This window comes from Callospermophilus lateralis, chromosome 2, assembly GCF_048772815.1.
Source record: "Callospermophilus lateralis isolate mCalLat2 chromosome 2, mCalLat2.hap1, whole genome shotgun sequence".
Classification (NCBI taxonomy): domain Eukaryota; kingdom Metazoa; phylum Chordata; class Mammalia; order Rodentia; family Sciuridae; genus Callospermophilus; species Callospermophilus lateralis.
The window spans coordinates 19,643,975-19,661,211 of NC_135306.1; the positions used below are offsets into that span (position 1 = coordinate 19,643,975).

The 17,237-nt window shown below is 52.3% G+C and overlaps 1 protein-coding gene across 11 annotated transcripts in view; it reads right to left on the reverse strand.

Annotated features, from left to right (window-relative positions):
- Nucleotides 1-655: 655 nt before the first annotated feature.
- Nucleotides 656-17,237, reverse strand: part of Znf618 (zinc finger protein 618) — a 160,684-nt gene continuing 144,102 nt past the window's right edge. For all 11 annotated transcript variants that reach the window (XM_076845640.2, XM_076845639.2, XM_076845644.2 and 8 more), the window contains 3 exons: nt 16,509-16,586; nt 8,632-8,733; nt 656-8,017 (listed from right to left, as the gene is read on the reverse strand). In XM_076845640.2, the coding sequence (XP_076701755.1) occupies nt 6,501-8,017; nt 8,632-8,733; nt 16,509-16,586 (1,697 nt within the window). In that variant the 3' untranslated portion in view covers nt 656-6,500. The remainder of the gene's footprint in view (nt 8,018-8,631; nt 8,734-16,508; nt 16,587-17,237) is intronic.

Below are 17,237 nucleotides of genomic sequence, written 5' to 3' on the forward strand. Positions count from 1 at the left end.
ACCTCAGCCATGACCCCCACTCATTCATCAGACACTAGCAGAGCTGGTCCAGTGAAGCTCACCAATGACTCACTGATTGACAGCTGGCATGCCCAGCCTCAGTGGCACCCCTGGCATGCTTCAAGTTGCCACCTGGGTCACCTGCCCATGGCCCACCTCCTCACTCAGTCCTGGTTATGGTTTAGACGTGTGAGACAATGCAAGAAGGTTTGGAGGAGGAATGACTGGGTTAGAACGGATCAATTCCTGCTGGGATCGCTGGAAGTGGCGAGTGTGGCTGGAGGGGTGGGGATTAGGGCGGGGCTTGGGGGTATATGTATGTGGCCAGTGCAGTCTCTGCCCTCTGATCACCACGACCTGAGCTGCTTCCCTCCGCCACACTCTGCTGCCGTGATGTCCTGCCTCACCTCCAGCCCAAAGGAATGGAGCCTGCGGTTGACCTCTGAAACTGACCTTGGAAACCGTGAGCTCCCAGGTGAACTTCTCCTCCTCTACAGTTGTGCTGGTTGGGTCTTTAAGTCACAGCAGCAAAAAAGCTGAGCAGAGCAGTCCTGCTGGATGGCACGGCCCGACCCCCAACCCAAGAGAAAACATCACACAGCGCATCTTCCTAAAGGTCGTTTTATTGTAAAACCATAAATACAACTGACATGAATTCATTGAAGCAACTGATCCTCTCTAACCATGAAAAGGATGTTCTGCCTTGGTATCAACCACCGGGGAAGAGCGTGGCGAGAATTCAGGGGCAGGGGAGGAACTGAATCCTGGGCTGGGGCTTTTGGTGACTTAAGGAACCCGATGGAACCTTCCTCTTCTCCCTGGGAATGTTCCACTTTCGGACGAGAACAGACAGGTAAAAACAGCAACATTTAAACAGCTCAGTTTTAAATTTTATTACTTAGTAAAAATCTTTTCTTTCTTTCTTTCTTTCTTTTTTTTTTTTCCTGTTCCTTTCCTCCATTTGACAATCAGAAAAAGTTTTAAACATCATGAAAACTGGTTTGGGCTGTAAATGGAGAAACGGTACCAAAACAAAGTGAAAAGAAAAACCCAAAAGACACACAGAAAACTCTAAATAAACCCTCAAGATTGGCCTCGGGGGTTCACATATCACAAGAACCTCAACTCAACCCCCATGCAATGACTCCTCGGAGAAGCGCCGAATGTACATCAACGACACAGGAGACCGCCAACAATGCCTTTTGTTAATCAACACAGCAAGTGTGACACTAGGTATTTTTTTTTTTTAAATACAGTACATGGTACACAGGGTCCCCAAGATGGCCCTGCATAAACCCCCGTGAAGACTTGAGCCAAGAACTGGCTGTTTATAAAAATATTGTGTTGCTACAAAAGTATAAATTAATGCTACCGGTATTAAGAAATATTAAACACATAAAACTTATAAGGATTAAGAAAAATATTCATTAATACCTGTAGAAAACTCTGGCCTAAAAAAGATATTTTTTTTGTTTGTTTTTTTGTAAATTTTTTTTGTGTTTTTTTTTTCTTTTTTTTCTTTTTTTTTTTTTTTTTTTAAGATGATTTGAGTTTCTTGCACTCGGAGAGACAGACACAGTCAGATGTGTCTATGGTATTGCCTAGAACGCTGTCACTACTGAGAAGGGACGAGGACGCACGCACGTGGTTACCGAGTGGGGGCAGGGGGGCACCAAGGCTTTCTCAAGATTTACCTGATGTGAGCGAATCGCCAACGTGGAGTGTGGGGTAAAGAAAAAGGCAGGATCAGAAAACAACTGGAAATAATTTACGCTTCTTACAAAATATCTCTGCTTCGGGTGGTTGTACAAAATGGTTTCCTGATGATCGGGATCTGTGTGGCCAGGCCGCGTGGCTCCTGACCTCTCCGGCTGGCAAGTCCCAGCCCACGGCAGTTCAGGAGCTGGCTCACCACGGGGAAGCCACCTCCTCGGCCAGGCCAGGTGGAGGGCGGCCAGCGCCTGGGTTTGGAAGGAGCCCCTCCCTGCGGCTGGCCTCAGACCCCAGTCTGTGCCGACTGGGATTTCAGGGTGCGCCACGGGAATCCCAGGCCCCTGAGGTTGTGGACAAGGCTGGGCTGTGCCCCTTTAAGGAACTTTGGTTCGATGAGTCAAGATGCCCAGTGGGACGCTTGGGAGGGTGGGACCCTGTGGGTCGTGATGCCACTGCCCAGCTACAGACCTGGCGACTCTTCTGCACAGGATCAGTCCTTAAAGGACTCCTGAGGTGGTGGAGAGGCATGGGTAAGTCAGACCGCGACCTCACAGCTGCCCCCTATCCCAGCGGGAGCAGGTGTGTCTGGCACAGAAACCACAGGCCTCGGAGGGTGAAAGCCAGACCCAAATGAGAGGAAGAAAAACAACTACAACAACAAAACCCCCGGGCAGCCCTGGAGGGCCCTGAGGGGAAACATAAGAGGGGAACACTGTATCATTGGTTCACCAAAACTGGCCTAGCAAACATGAGCCACAGTGAGTGGGGGTCCTTCCCAGCTCTCCCACTGCCCGGCTGGGGACGGGCTCTGGGCTGGGGCTGGCAGGGTCGGGACAGGAGCCCCCATCTACTATCTCCAGGGCACAGAACTAGCCTTCGTCTCTCCATCCCATTGAAACCAGCAGCCTCCCCAGGGGCCCTCCTTCAGACACATCCAGACAAGAGGCTGTCGAGCTCCCCAGGCCTGGGAAAAGCCCGAGCTCCGTGCAGCCTACGAGGCCAGCAGGCTGCCAGCGTGCCCCTGGAGAACAGCACGGGTATGACAAGGGCAGGGGTGTTCCCTGCTGGGCCTCACGGGCCTCCCTTCTCCATCCAGGGACAGGCTTCTCTGCGAGCCTTCCTGGTGACCCCGTGGCCCCAGAGAGCATGTGTTGCATCCCTGACGTCTCTCCAGGTGCCCACCCTGCCAGGAGCCCACCCCAAGTCCAGTGACAGGTGGCCTCACTCACCAACAGGGGACTCCTAAAGGCAGAGGTTCAGCTTCACAGTGGAAAACGACTTGCAGAATTCTTCCCTGGTGTTTCGTCAAAGTGCAAGAGATAAAGGGTCGAACTCAAAGAGGGGACCCTGGGCCAGCCCACGCAGCTGGGGTCCAACTCCTTCCTAGGGTCCCGGAGACCTGCGACTTCTCATCTGGGCCACTGGACCACCCTTCTTGCCAGGAATCCTCGATGTCCTTTCCCCAGCCCAGTGTGAAGGTACGCGGCAGATGGGATGGTGGCACTGTTGTTTCCTAGCTTCTGCGTGGCTCTGGAGGGTGGCCTAGCAGTTCAACCTCGGCACCAGCCGCAGGAGGACCCGGCGGGGACGGGTGCATCCACCCATGACCGGGATGGCAGCACAGCTCCTGGTGGGTCTGAGACCCCCCCAGTCTACTCCAATCTGAGACCACAATGCTCGGGTCCTTCACTTGGGCTGTGTTGGTGACAATGTGACTTCAGATGAGGGGGAAAACCCTGCTAAGTGGAGGTGTATTCTCTCCACCTCCCCTCTTGGGGCCATGGATGTCCAAACAAAGGCCATTTCTGTCCTGGGAATCACATGGCTCGTGGCAAGCTGGATCCAAGCCAGCAGGCCACCATCTTGACAGAAAAGGCCCAACTTCCTGGTTCCCCAGCCCTCAAAGGCCTGTGGTGGAAAGACCTGCAGTGGTCACAGAATCAGGAGACAGATGACACTCTGACGGTCAGGGCCAGGCCAGGCACCGCGAGATGAACTGGGAGCGCCTGCCCGGATCCTTTGGCTGAGCTAGAATTTGGTAAGGTGGATATTGCTGGAGACATGGGGCCAGAGGTTGAGCCTGTGAGATCTTTGGGTTTTGTTAAGCTGTCTGCTGCAGCAGGACTGGGGACAGGAGTCCCTGGGGAACCAGAGCTGGCAAGAGAGAAACGACCACCTAACACTTTGCTATCCATGTGGATGAGGCAGCCGCAGGAGACAGCTTGGTGCGGACACAGTGGCTTTCACATTAGACCTGCAGAGGCCAGCTAAGCCCCAAACACTGAACTGAGGTGCGAAAGAACCAGAGAGAAGGTGACAGGTGACAGCCTGTGGCCAGATGCCTTGAGTTTAGACTTTCTCTACTTTTCTTTCCAGAGGAAAGAAAAGAGAATGCGTAGTGTTCTGATTGCACACTCGGGCTTGCTAGAAGCTTTCCAAGAGAGCGAAATGCTTGCTTTCAAACTCAGTGGCCCCCACACAGGGCCACCAGCACAGTTCGGCTCCAAGGCTGCTCTCACTGACCACACAAGGCAGGCGGCTCAGGTGTGGTGAGGAGTGCCAGGTCGTGGCCCCAGCCACATCTGTCAAGCGCAGCTATAGATGCCTGTCTAGCAGCAGCAGCCGAGAGCTCCCCTTCTGGAAAGCCCAGAAGGTCCAGAGCCTGCTGCTGTTTCCACTCCAGGAAGTGACCTTAGCTCCCGTCTGGACCTCCCTGTTCTTGTTCCACTGAGGCTCTCCTGATGACAGGATCCGAGCTGCAGATGTGGAGGAAATCATGAGAACTTCTCCAGGAGAAGAGATGGCAGAGTGGCTCCTGAGCCCGGGGCTCTCTGGAGCGAATGTGGAAATGGCCCGCTTCTATCCATTCCAGAATGTCCCAGACGCCACAGGGAGGACTGGGCCAGTTCTCATGAGGCAAAGTGCACAGGCTCAGCCCCCAAAGACGGTGATCTGGGCCCTCAGTCATGACCAACTTGACTCCCTTCCTGCCGGGGACAGGGGACAGGGCTGTCGTACAGTGCTTTTGTAGTCGAGGTATCTCGCAGTTGAGTAATGCTTCATTCCTGGGAGGGGGAGTCACGCAGCCACCCCCAGGAAGGGAGACGGTTCCTTTGCCAGTAGCCCCCACAAAGGTGGTCATTCTCTGCTTTAAGTGTGACCATCGCTGCCCCACAGCCATGATCACCGAAGGGACGTGGGACCATCAGCTCTACTGAGGTGGGGCGGGTGGGGTTGAGAGCTGATCTTCCTCTGTGTCACTCTCAGCCTCTGGACTGCGGAGAACACAACTGCTCATGGCTGAGGGCTGGCAGAGAGGCCTAAAGACCCTTTCACAGCATCAAGTCCAGTGCATCCACCCACAAGGCACCACGCTCAACTACTGTCCTGGGTAGAGGGCTGAAGTGCCTTTGGCGTCCCAGGAGGGCTGTGGACCCCCTAGAACCCCGAAATAGTAGGAGAGGCTGTGGGTCTGGGGTGTGGTGGACGCGAACATGGATCAAGGCAGAAGTCCCTGTTGAGCTGGAAGGGTCAGGCCCTGGTGGGGAGCGCAGAGCACTCTGGGTACGGAAGTCAGAACTCGCGGTACCAGGCGCAGCGAAGCAGGGGGACGGCTCTTCCGCTTATGTTCAGAACCCCTAAGCCAGGTGCTGCCCCCTATGGCTTCCACCAGACCCTGCGCCTGAGGTTCCCGTGACCCCACCCCCACCCCTGGTCTGCAGACAGCTCAGCCAAGACCTTGCTGCCAACAGGTGAAAACTGGTTGCAGGGGGAAGGCAGAAAAAAACCTTAGGGTACTGAATGTACCTCTGAGATGAGCTAGTTTACAGTGTGACTCGAGGAATGAAAAGGGCGAAACTCGGAAACATAAGTTAGACATTCAGTGCCTCCTAGCAGAGTCTAAATCAAATCGGAAGAAACAAAACAAACCCCCCCAAAGAGGAGAAAACTGCTAGAATGTTAGGAAATAAAACAACGTTGAGTGGAGACAGTTAGCTATACTTCTCTGAAAAATGTCTTTTTTTCCCTCTCTTATATTAAAAAGCAAAACGTCAGCTTTATATTCTTAAAGTCTCCTTTTCCTGATTTAGGGAGATAGATAGGTGTGTTTCTAAGGCGGCTGCCTGGAGACACCCCAGGGGGCTCCCCAGGCAGCAGCTCAATGCCCTGAAGGTGAACGAGAAACAAAGTCCAGTGCAGAAACTGTCCATCTGATGCAGTTTGGAGAATCCGTGGCAGAGCAGCTGGGTGGGGTGGGGGCGGGTGGGGCTGGAGGGCTGGGTGGGGGGCAGGCGAGGACAGGGAGCATCAAGTCATTCAGATCTCAGCTGCCTGAACATTTCACAACGTCAGCTTCTCCTGATCTGCACACCTGAAAATGGAGTCTTTAGAGCCCCTTCCCGAGAAAAGGTGAAACTTCTCCCTCTTTCCCAGTCACTCGGCTTTCCTGACACACCCAGTCAATGCACACACACCTGTGGGCAGGTGCATGCACATGCACCAGGATTGTATGTGTGTGCACGCGTGTGCAAAGCTTCTCTGGATGTGCAGATGAGCACAAGGCCCCCCACACCCCGGGCACGTGTGTTTGGACACACGCACACACGCGTGGATGTGGACACACATGCACACACACACACTGGAAAAAAGCACTTAAGTTTCTAGGGGGCGTTTATAATGAGGTCCACAGTGTTTAGAACTTAAATTCCTTTTCTTTGTGACAGTGTTGTGTGTTTTTTCTAACGGTCGTTTCTCTGTTTTCTTCTCTTTTTCTTTGTTCCGGAGTCTTAAAGCATGTTGGATTTCAGAAACATGAGTTTGTTCATGTCTTCCGGGCTGAGCAGCCGCCTCCTTTTGATCAGGAGGGCCTGCTCACACATATTTACACACCCACTTCTGGCCCCCACGGCTGGGACCGCCAGGAGCCAGAAGGCAAGCTTGGCGAGTTTTGTGTGCTTTTGGGTCACGCAAGACCAGTACTGGAAGAGGTCAGGGGTAGCCTGGAAGAGGGGCTCCTGCAGGTAGTCGTACACCTCGCTCTTCCCCAGCCGATCATCCTCCTGAGCTGTGGGGTGCTCACCAGCTGCGGAGCGGGGCTTCTTGGCAGCGGGCTCGAAGTCGGCCTCCTCGGCCCAGGACTCCTTCACCTCGTTGATGAGCTCGCAGACCTTGCCGATGATCTCCTCGTGCTGGTAGGGCGGCACGGGCCGCAGCTTCTGCTGCGGGTCCAGGATCATGGCCACCTTGTGGGCCGGGTGCACTTTGAAGTTCTCCTTGAGCGCCTCCAGGAAGAGGTGGCACAGCTTGCTGACGGTGCCCGCGTCGTTGGCCTTGGCCGTGAACAGCTTCTCCAGCCTGACGTAGGTGGGCAGCACCAGCTGCAGGGTGGGCTGGCTCTCGTTGCTCAGCTCGATCACCGCCTGCTTCACGGGCGTCAGGATGGCGGCCAGGTTGCTGAGCAGGTGCTTGTTGAGGCTCTGGATGAGGTTCATCTTCTTGGCCCGGCTGTAGAACTCGCAGATCTGCTCATAGCGCTCATGCACCAGAAGCAGCGAGTCCGTCACGGAGTTCCAGCAGGGCGGTGGCGAGGTCTCCTCCAGTGACCCGAAGGTCTCCTTGGCGAGGCCCGTAGAGCCCGCCAGGTCCTCGCACACGTTGAGCAGCTCGATGACCTCGTGCATGCTGCGGGCCTGCAGCGTCCGCTTGCTCAGCACGCTCTGCACCACGGAGTTCAAGGCACAGGCTGAGCAGCGGAGGCACATGCCGGCCTTGGAGAAGGCGGAGGCGCTCACCCGGCAATCCGTCACGTACACTGTCCTGATCTCCGACATCACGAACTCCGAGAGCACGTTCTGTACCCAGTGGTGCACCAGGTCACCGCTGTCACGAATGTCCGCGCCCTTCACGCCCAGCACGTAGCTCTTGATGTGGTTGCCCTCGGCCTGGTAGGCTGTGAGGATGTAGCAGGAGTCGGGGCCCACGCTCTGAGAGTGGCAGGTGACACCGATGCCCAGGCAGGCATTGCTGCCCAAGGCGCACGTCACCTTGACCTTCACCTGGTTGTACATACGAGGCAGGTGCTTGAGGGCCAGCGTGTTGAAGTTGCCCAGAATCTCAGTGACCGAGAAGGCCCCGTAGCGGGCGCCGCTGTCCACCAAGGTCTGGGCCAGCTTGAGGAACTCCTTCCCGCTGACCACACTCAGCGCGCCCAGGTCGGCGCACATGACTCGCAGCAGCCGCTCGGCGATGTTCTGCCGCTCCTTCTCTGGGATCATACTGTTGGGGGTTAACCCACTGGTTGTGGCTGGCAAGGGACACAAAGAGAGCTGTGATTAATTCTGCATCGAGGTACTTGTCCTGGCAGCAGCATAATTCTCTAAATATCTAGGACAGGATGACAAATAGAGTTCATCTCGATGGACACTGGGGGCACAGGCTACTTCTAACATGATGGTCTCACAGGAATAAAGTTCCACAATTGATTAGTAATGTCTGCCATGGGTGTGGAAATAGTGGTATATGTGCAACATACTTGCCCTGTGTGTCATTCAACCAGACCGTCGAAGACAACTAACCTCACCCTCAACGTAGGAATCAATGCACACCAGGGACCTTTAGTGAATAAAACAGACGGAGCCAGTGGCAGGAAGGAACAGCCAACAGAAATGGCTCCTATTAGGTGGTGGCTCCTAATTCTGGCACTAGCTGGTGCCCTCTGACCACAACACAATCACCTCCTCTCCCAGGGCCTCCTGTCCTGAGTTAAGGATTCCTAGCATGAGGTGCAAGTGTGTTCTGGAAGCCTCAGGCCTCCTCCTGCATCACCACAGAAGGCACAGGGGGCTGCCGGAGAGGGGAGTGGCTGGAGCGGGGCTGGCGGGCCTCGGGCCGGGCTCCCGCCGCGTGGAGGAGACCTACTGTTATTGGCGCTGTTCCTCTGGGCCTGGGGCTTCCACTTCTCTTCCACTACGGCAGGTGGAGACCGGGACTGGTTGGAGGCGATGTTGTTTTCGTTGTCAGCTGTGGGCACAAGGGGACAGGGTGCTGCCTTGAAGGACAAGAGGCTGGCCTTACAGACAAGGCAAGACTGTGTGGTAGGTGAACCACATGAGGACTCAGGCCAGTCAACCTGGCTTCTCCGCAGACAGCTCCTCTCCCACTTCACTAAAGGATACTTATTTTGGTGTTTTCAATATGATTTTTTTTTGGCAGGGGAGCAGTACTCGGGATGGAACCCAGGGCCTCCCACAGTCCAGGCAAGTCCTCTACCGGCCCTTTTCTATTTTGAGACAGGGTCTCATTAAGTTGCCTAGGCTAGCCTTGAACTTGTGATCCTCCTACCTCAGCCTCCCAGGTAGCTGAGATGATATGTGTGTGTCACCACACTCTGCCATATTTATTAGCAGTTTCATTAAATAAATGAAACAACACCAAAGCCCTACTTACATGACACGAAGTACAAAGTTCTGAGGTCCGTATGTAAAAAAGGTTTGCACAAGATGACAGGCAGGTGGGAAAAAGACTTCAGGGCAAGAGGAGCTGGGCAGGGTCCCCATCTTACCCAGGGAACTAAATGTGCTGCAGACTGAAGGCTGGTCCCCGCTTGCCATACTGTCTTGAGAAGAAGCCTCAGAAGTATAAAGGTGATCCTAATGACTAGACTGCAGACAGACAAATCCAACCCTCTTTCAAGAAATACACTGAATCTGCCACTGAGTAGGCCGGGACAGGAGGATGTCAAATTCAAGGCCAGCCTGAGCAGCTTAGTGAGATCCTGTCTCAAAATACATAAAAAGGGCTCCGGGTATAGCTCAGCGGTAGAGCACCTCCCTAGCATAAGTAAGGCCCTCAGTTCAATCCTCAGTGCCACAATATATAAACAAACAGATAAAAAACAATGATGTCCCAACAATGTAAAAGGCACAATACCAAGTATCCAGTAAGTAGTAGGCGGGTACAACTAACTAGGAGAAAAACCAGCAACAGAAACAGACCAGAGACGACGGAGCAGGCGGCGAAGTCCTCAGAGACAGCAGCTGTCCGTGTGCATGTGCTCAGAGGCACAAGGGGAAACCCAAACATGAGGGGAGAGTGGAAAATGGGAAGAATGCTCATGTGAAAATGACGGCACATGAGGTGAAAGGAGATCAGACGCCATCAGAGAAGAGATCATGAACATGAAGACAAAACCAGGTTCATCCTGAACACCAGAGGACAAGGGTTGGCAGAAACGAACGGAGCCAGAGCAGAATCTGGCCATTCAATACCCACACACATAGATAGAGACGGGGGTCCCAGGAAAAGGGACTGGAGGGGCCCAAAACTCTGAAGTCAAAATTCTTCTAAAATAGGTGAAGACAACAAATTTTGATTCAAAAAGCTCCATTATGTCCAATGAGGAATAAACATTAAAAAAAAAAAAAAAAAAACAACGAACGCACATCATCCCATCATGATCAAGTTGCTGAAAACCAACGAAGAGAAAAAGATCTTGAAAGCAGCTACGGGGGGTGGGGTGGGGATCACGTACAGATGAGCACAAGCAGAACGGCAGCAGACTTGTCCCCAAGAACTGCACAGCCCAAGGCAAGAGAAGGACGTGCTATAAGAAAAGGGCCACCGTGCGTCCTGGGTCCAGCGAGTGAAGGACAAACGAGGAACAAGTTAAAGTGAAATAACAGACTTTTAAGACAGAGACAAGAACCAGACTTCATTAGAAGAAATACAGGAAGTTCTTCCGAGCTAAGAAAGAGAGGGACACTAAGAATCTGAAGGACGGCTGGGCACTGCACCTGTGGGTAAGTACAAAACCTCTCCGCATTGTAAAGACCTTCAGAGGGGACTGACTGCCCACTGGAAAACAGTGACCACGAACTGAGGAGATCACAGGAAAGGGCACACTGTGGAACAGGGCAGGACAGGTCGGGGAAACAGAAGGTACCCCTGGAAGGTTCTAGGAACACGGAGAGAGACTGTCGGCAATTCAGCATAGATAGTTTAAGCCCAAATAAAACCATAAAAGCAGAGATTATAGTTAATAAGTCAATTGTGCAGATAAAAAAATGAAATCAAAAAAATTCTCAGCCCAAAGTAAGGTAGGAAAATTAGTGAAAAAAGGAACAGAGAACCAACCAGATGAACAGTGAATCAGGAGAAGGACGGCAGATCTGTACCCAAAAGGACTGAAATTACACCAAGTGCGAATGTCTCAAAATCCCAAAGAAAACTCAAGGGGTTCTTTAAAAAAACAAGGCTTGACAATACGTTATCTCTAAGAAACTTCATTAAATATAAAGAGGAAGCAGTTCAAAGTAAAAGACTAAATAAAGACACCATATGAACAGGGGCAAAATGAGAGTGGAGGGGTGGGCTATGTTACAGGAGACCAGAGCTCAGAGAATAACAGCGATAACAGGACCAGCGATAACAGGAGGCCCAGCATGATGACAAAGAGGCCAAATTTCCAAGAGTACACAGTCATCGTGAATGTGTACGCAAAAGGTAACAGAGCTTTCAAACTCATAAAGCAAAAATCCAGAGAAACGAAAAACCAGACAAATGCACAATCATAACTAGAAAGTCAGCTCTTCTCTCAGTAACTGGAAAACTAAACATTAAGAATCGAGCGGACTACGTCAAACAACCTGATGTACATGTAATTGGATTCCCAGAAAAGGGAGTGGGGCAAAAATACAAAATCATATCAAGTTTGGTTTCTGGCTTTGGTATAACAAATTAGAAGCCAATAATAAAAAGATATTTAGAAAAATTGCAACTATTGGAATATTAAACATCATCTATTTAAATAACTCATGGGTCATAAAAAAACAAATAAAATTAGGAAAATGTTTTGAACTTAATGAAAATAACAAGCATTTCAAAATGTGTCTGATTTATCTATAAACAGGGTTTATCGGTAGCATTCAATACTGAAAAAGAAGTTAGGTTCAAAATCAGTGTTATAAGCTTCCGCTTTAAGAGCTAGCTGGTCATGCACTCCTGTGGTCCCGAGCAACTTGGGAGGCATAGAGGCCATGAATTTGAGACCAGCCTGGACAATATAGTAAGACTCCATCTCAAAATAAAGGAAAAAAAGTAGTTTTATCCCTTCCTCACACCATATGCAAAAATCAACTCAACATGGAGTCCAGGAGATAGCACAGGAGTCGAGCCTTTGTGATATGGGGTTAGGCAATGGTTTGTTAGGTATAACAAAAGCACATATGACGAGAAAAACAGGTAAATAGCTTCAACAAGCTAAAAAAAAATTTGTATTTCAAAGGACAGCAACAAGAAAGCAAAAGGACAACCTACAAAATAGGAAAAACAATTTACTTGCAAATCGTCTATCTGTAGGGGTGCTCTAAATGTACAAAGAACTTGTACAATAACAAAATGAAAAACATTGAAAAATTGACAAAAGATCTGAGTAGATATCTCTTCCCCATAAGACATACAAATGGCCAAAAAGCACATAAACAAACAAAAAGATGCTCAACGCCATTAGCCGCCAGTGAAATGCAAATGTTTCCCTTGCATTAGGATGGCTCTAGTCAAAAAGCAAGGCAAGGAAAGTGTCGTGAGAGTTGAGGAACAAGACCCTCATTCACTGTTGGCAGGAATGGAAACATGCTGCAGCCACTGCAGGAAGCTGTTTGGAGAGTCCTCAGACGGCTAAACACAGTTAGCACAGGACCCAGGTCTCCACTCCTCAGTAGACGAGAGTTACAACAGACACCTACACAAAGACTGCACAGCACAAGCTCACAGCAGCTTTATCTGCAATAGCCCCAAACTGGAGACCTACATGTCCATCAATGGTGAATGGATAAAGAACTTGTGACACATCGGAATCATGGAATACTATTCAGTAATTCAAAGCGATTACTGTCACCGAGCAGGAAACCTCCATATGTAAAATGCCAGGAAAGGACGAACAAGAGTGAAAGCGTAGTTAGTTCTGGGTTCCATTGCCAGGGTGCGGGGGAACCAGGGAACTTTCTGGGTTGATGGTAATGTCATATATTTTGATGGTGATGGTGGCTGAACAGTGTATACAGTTGTCAAAACCCACTGAATTGTACTCTTAAAAAATCGGTCAATTTCATTTATGTAAATTGCCTCAGGAAATCTGATTTTAATTTAAAATAGTGTAAAGAGACCCATTAAGTTGGTAATAGTGGTTAGCTTTAAATAGAGAGACTATGTTTGATTCTTCATTTTCTAAATACTATGCATTTTCCTGGTGGAGGGAATGCATTGCTTTTGATGGACAGAGCTTCCGTTTACAAAGGGGAAATGAGTGTCCCCATGGGAACCAGCAGCCTGTCTTGTTAACTTTCTCCCTGGAGCACAGGGATTGGAAAGCCCCGGATGTGAGCCCAACTCTGCCATTGGACACTTCTCATTTCAACTCTCTGGGCCTCAGTTTCCCCTCCTCCATGCACAATGCCGGGGCTGGGTACCCTGCAGGGCTGGTTCTCTCTGCCTTTACACAGGACGTAGAACTGACAACAATTTCTAGTACTGGTTGATGTTTTGAAAATGTTTTCCTCCAGATCCCACAGACACTCCTTCTGATATAAATTAGGTCTGGTTCCAAGCTCTGAAAGGGCGTCATTTATAGCTCGTACTGAAAATGAGATTCATTCCACATAGCTACCTGGATGTGGCCCTGCCCCATGTGTTTCCGCAAAGGGGGAATAGTGGTTGTTTTCAGAGAGAACACTGCAGGAGGACCTAGCAGAACACGCCCACTCTGAAAATCCAAAACACTCCAAAACCTGAAAGGTTCTGAGCATGGCGTCCCAAGTGGGAAATCCCACACCCGACCCCAGGTGATGGGTCGCAGGCCAAACGCAGGTGTGTTAACATAGGATAAGTCACCTTCAGCCTGTGTCCAAGGTATGTGTAAAGCCAAAGGGACCCTCACGCTTCCACTGGTCCTCAAGGTAACTTCGTCATGGACATGCAAGGATTCCAAATTTCAAAATATCCCAAATCTGAAACACTTCTGGTCGCAAGCATTTCAATGAGAAAGACAGGCAACCTGTGCTTCTGACGGTGATGGGAAAACAGGCCCTGGCCGCTGCTGGGCTTGGGATGTGGAGCTCCGAGCACAGGCCATTTCTGCAACCCTGACGCAGCCCTGAGGAGGGCACGGATAAACCCACCACACCACAGATGGGAAAGACAAGCCCGGAGAGGTAAAGCAGCTCGGAGGGATCACAAACCTGGCGCAGCCACCTCCCAAGTCCCACGAAAGCCAGCTACCAACTTCATCGTTGCTGGCAAGGCTGCAGGCGCCCTCAGCCACGGTCTTCCTGAGTGGACTTCAATAAGGGGCTGGCAGGGAGCCTGTGGCCCCCGAACTCCCCAGGGGGTGGCTGGTGGCTGCAGGCGAGGAGGCTGGGCACTCGGGCTCTGGAGTTCATGTTCGGGTAGGGAGCCTGGTCTCGTCACCAGTGACCTCATCACCTCGAGCAAGTCACAAACCACTCCGTGTGTGGGTCTCCTCTCTGTGAAGTGGGGTTAGTACGGGCACCGACTCGGGATGTTCTGAGAGGTAAGGTGACGTGCACAGAACCCTGAGCACAAAGCCCGGCATCAAGCAAAAGCTCGAGTGATGTCAAGCCGACTTAGGGGCTGTGCGACTGGGCGCCAGTGATCACGTTCCCTGAGCCTCGTTCTTCGCCTGTGTAAATGGACCAACAACGTCAACCAGCTGATAAAAGCCCTACAGAAAGCCCCGAGTGCCACACAGACACCCAGCAAGCGAGCGCTGAATGCCCGCTGTCGCCAGTATCATTACTGCCAGTACACACTCTGAGCTGTCGCCAGGGCGGACCGGCTTCCTACAGTCGGGAAAGGAAGTTTATTAGTGAGAATTAGCCCGTGCCATTCAGCAGCCTCTTAATGAGATTGGTGTTACTGGAGGCTGATCCTCTTTATCAGTGGCGCTGTGAACTGCGCAGCTCATGACGCTTAATTGCCCTCCCCGGAGCCAATCCTTTAATCCCGACTCAGCTGGCTGGGATTCAGCCGGGCTCTGCCTGGCTCGCTGGCCAGGCATTCTCTGGCAGCACCGGACCAGAACAAAGCAACTGGAAACTCCTCGGAACACGCTGAGATGCGGGGAGAGGTGGGGCCACCGCCAGTCTCAGCCCCGATTTGCATTCTAATGACCTCGGTCCTCCAACTGCTGAGAGGTGGGGAAGCTCTGGCATAGACTCTTCCCTAATTAGGGCTCAGCATCCAGAAGCAGGTCCAGAAGCTGGGAGGGGGTGGATGGAGCATCCAGGGTTTTGAGATGGAGGGTGGCCAAGGCAGGGTGCACAGGGCGGCAGGCCTCGGGTCCAGGCACGTTCAGGTTCAGGTGGCCCCCAGAGACTGCCAACCGTCACTAGCTCAGGGATGCTGGTTCCCCTGGGGCAAGTCTAAGTGCCTTGAGGTGTCCAAGCCAGGAAAGGGATGCTGAGGGCAAAGCCAGGAGGAAGGCCCGGGGACACAGGAAGGTGGTGTGAGCTGACAGCTGGGGACCTGGGGTCTGTGTACCCTCATTTTAGGGATGGGGACAGAGTTTCCTGCCTGAGGTCACACAGCATCAGGGCACCTCCTTGCAGCAGAACTGGAACTCAAGTGTCCTGGCTGCCACTCAAGAGGTCTGACCTGATTTGAAAGATCTCATCAGAAATAATTAATGGCCCAGCCCAAAGATCGTGCGGACCAGTGCCTGATACATGGCAGATCCTCAATAAATACGTGTGGGATGAAGACAAGTGGAGCTCACGCAGAGCAGCGGCTACCCTAAGAGCCCTGTCCTGCCGTGTTCTGCGCTGGCTGAGCCCGGCATGGAGGATTATATGAAAGATCTATAACCTTGGAGGGGTACAAATGATAGCCACGACAATGACAGTAGAATCAACAGCAGCTGCCAATCAACTGAGCCACCCTGTGCGCAGGGTGCTTTCCACACATGGCTTCTAATGCCCCTGAAGGATTCCCCTGAGGCACAGAGAGACCCACAGCCAGCTGCCCGCTCCGGGATGTGCTTCCTCTTGCTTCGTTGCCAGTCAGGCTGTCTAGGGGCGGTGGCTCTGAACTCGCTTTAGAGGTTCAGACTGGTCCTGGTTCAGGGGGAGGTCTAGGAGTCTGCATGGAGAAGCCCTCCTGGTCCACATCTGCTTTTTTCCTGTACCCAGGATTGAACCTCACATGCACTACCACGGACCTACATTCCCAGCCCTTTAAATTTTTTTTTTTTTTTGGAAATTTCAAGACATAATCTTGCTAAATTGCCCAGGCTGGCCTCAAACTTGCCTCCTCCTGCCTCAGCCTCTTGAACAGCTGGGATTACAGGCAAGCACCACCATGTCTGGCTCTGAGTGCAACTGTTTTACGGGACCCAGTGTCACATGCATGAGACTGTCCTAGACTGGCTGAAGCCCAGCCTGGACGGGAGGCTCCTCACAGCCACCTCGGCTCTGCTTGGCTGACCTCAAGCCACACTCAACTCTCACCTTTTCCTCAGCCTTCAGGCTCAGCGCAGGGCCCCAAGCAGGAAGCCTTCTTTGACCCCCTCCACCCCAATGGTGCTCCCACAGGGCCTGTGCGGACCCCAGAGTGCAGACCACCCTGTGTCACAAACAACTGACTGACCGGGGCTCTCTGAGGGTGGCTTTCACATCCTGCGACGTCCAGGAAAGTGCGGCTTTCCCAGCGACCTCAGTTCTCTCTTCCATCTGAGGAACTGAGGAGGGGGCAGGAGAGGAGCCGGTGTTGGTGGGGGCCCTTACCTGCGTGGGACTGCATGTGCTCCAGCAGGTTGTTGTAGAACTGGAACTGGATCCCGCAGGCTCCACAGGTATAGGGCTCTGGGGGGAGACGGGGCAGCGTGAGGGGCAGCACACACCTGGGCACCTTCTGTGGGGACCCAAACATACGCTGGGTCTTTGTGCTCAGGGCTCCAGGACCAGTCTGTCTGCTCCCCTGCACTAGGCTGGGGACACAGGGAGCAACGGAGAGAGGAAGACATGCAGCTGGAGATCACGGGATCTGGTGGAGTGCTATTTATTGAGCGCTTACTGCGTGCCAGGCACTGTTCTGGGCACTTGGGAGGGGCTTGGGGAGGACCCCATCCAGGGAGCAAGAGTTCTCTGAGAACAATGACTGGTGCCACAGCCCAGCCCTCTACCTGGGGACAACAGAAGTCACATTCACCAAGTGAACGAATGAGTGAATGAATGAACCAACAAAAAAACAGCAGCCGACACGTGCTCAGTGAGGAAGCAGGAGGCCGGATTGAGGGTGGGGCGAGGACAGGAGGAGGCAGCCGACGGGAGCCAGGGCACCTGGGCCTGAACTGCCAGCTCTGTCCCCAGCACTCCAGGCAGTGCAGGGCACTAAAGGGGAGGAGGAGAGGAAGGAAGTGGAAAAAAAAAGTGGAAGAGTGAGGCAGAGAGAGGAGGTGGCTGGCCAGCTCCAAGGAGGTGTCCAGAGGCTGCACTGATGGCCAGGAGGGGACG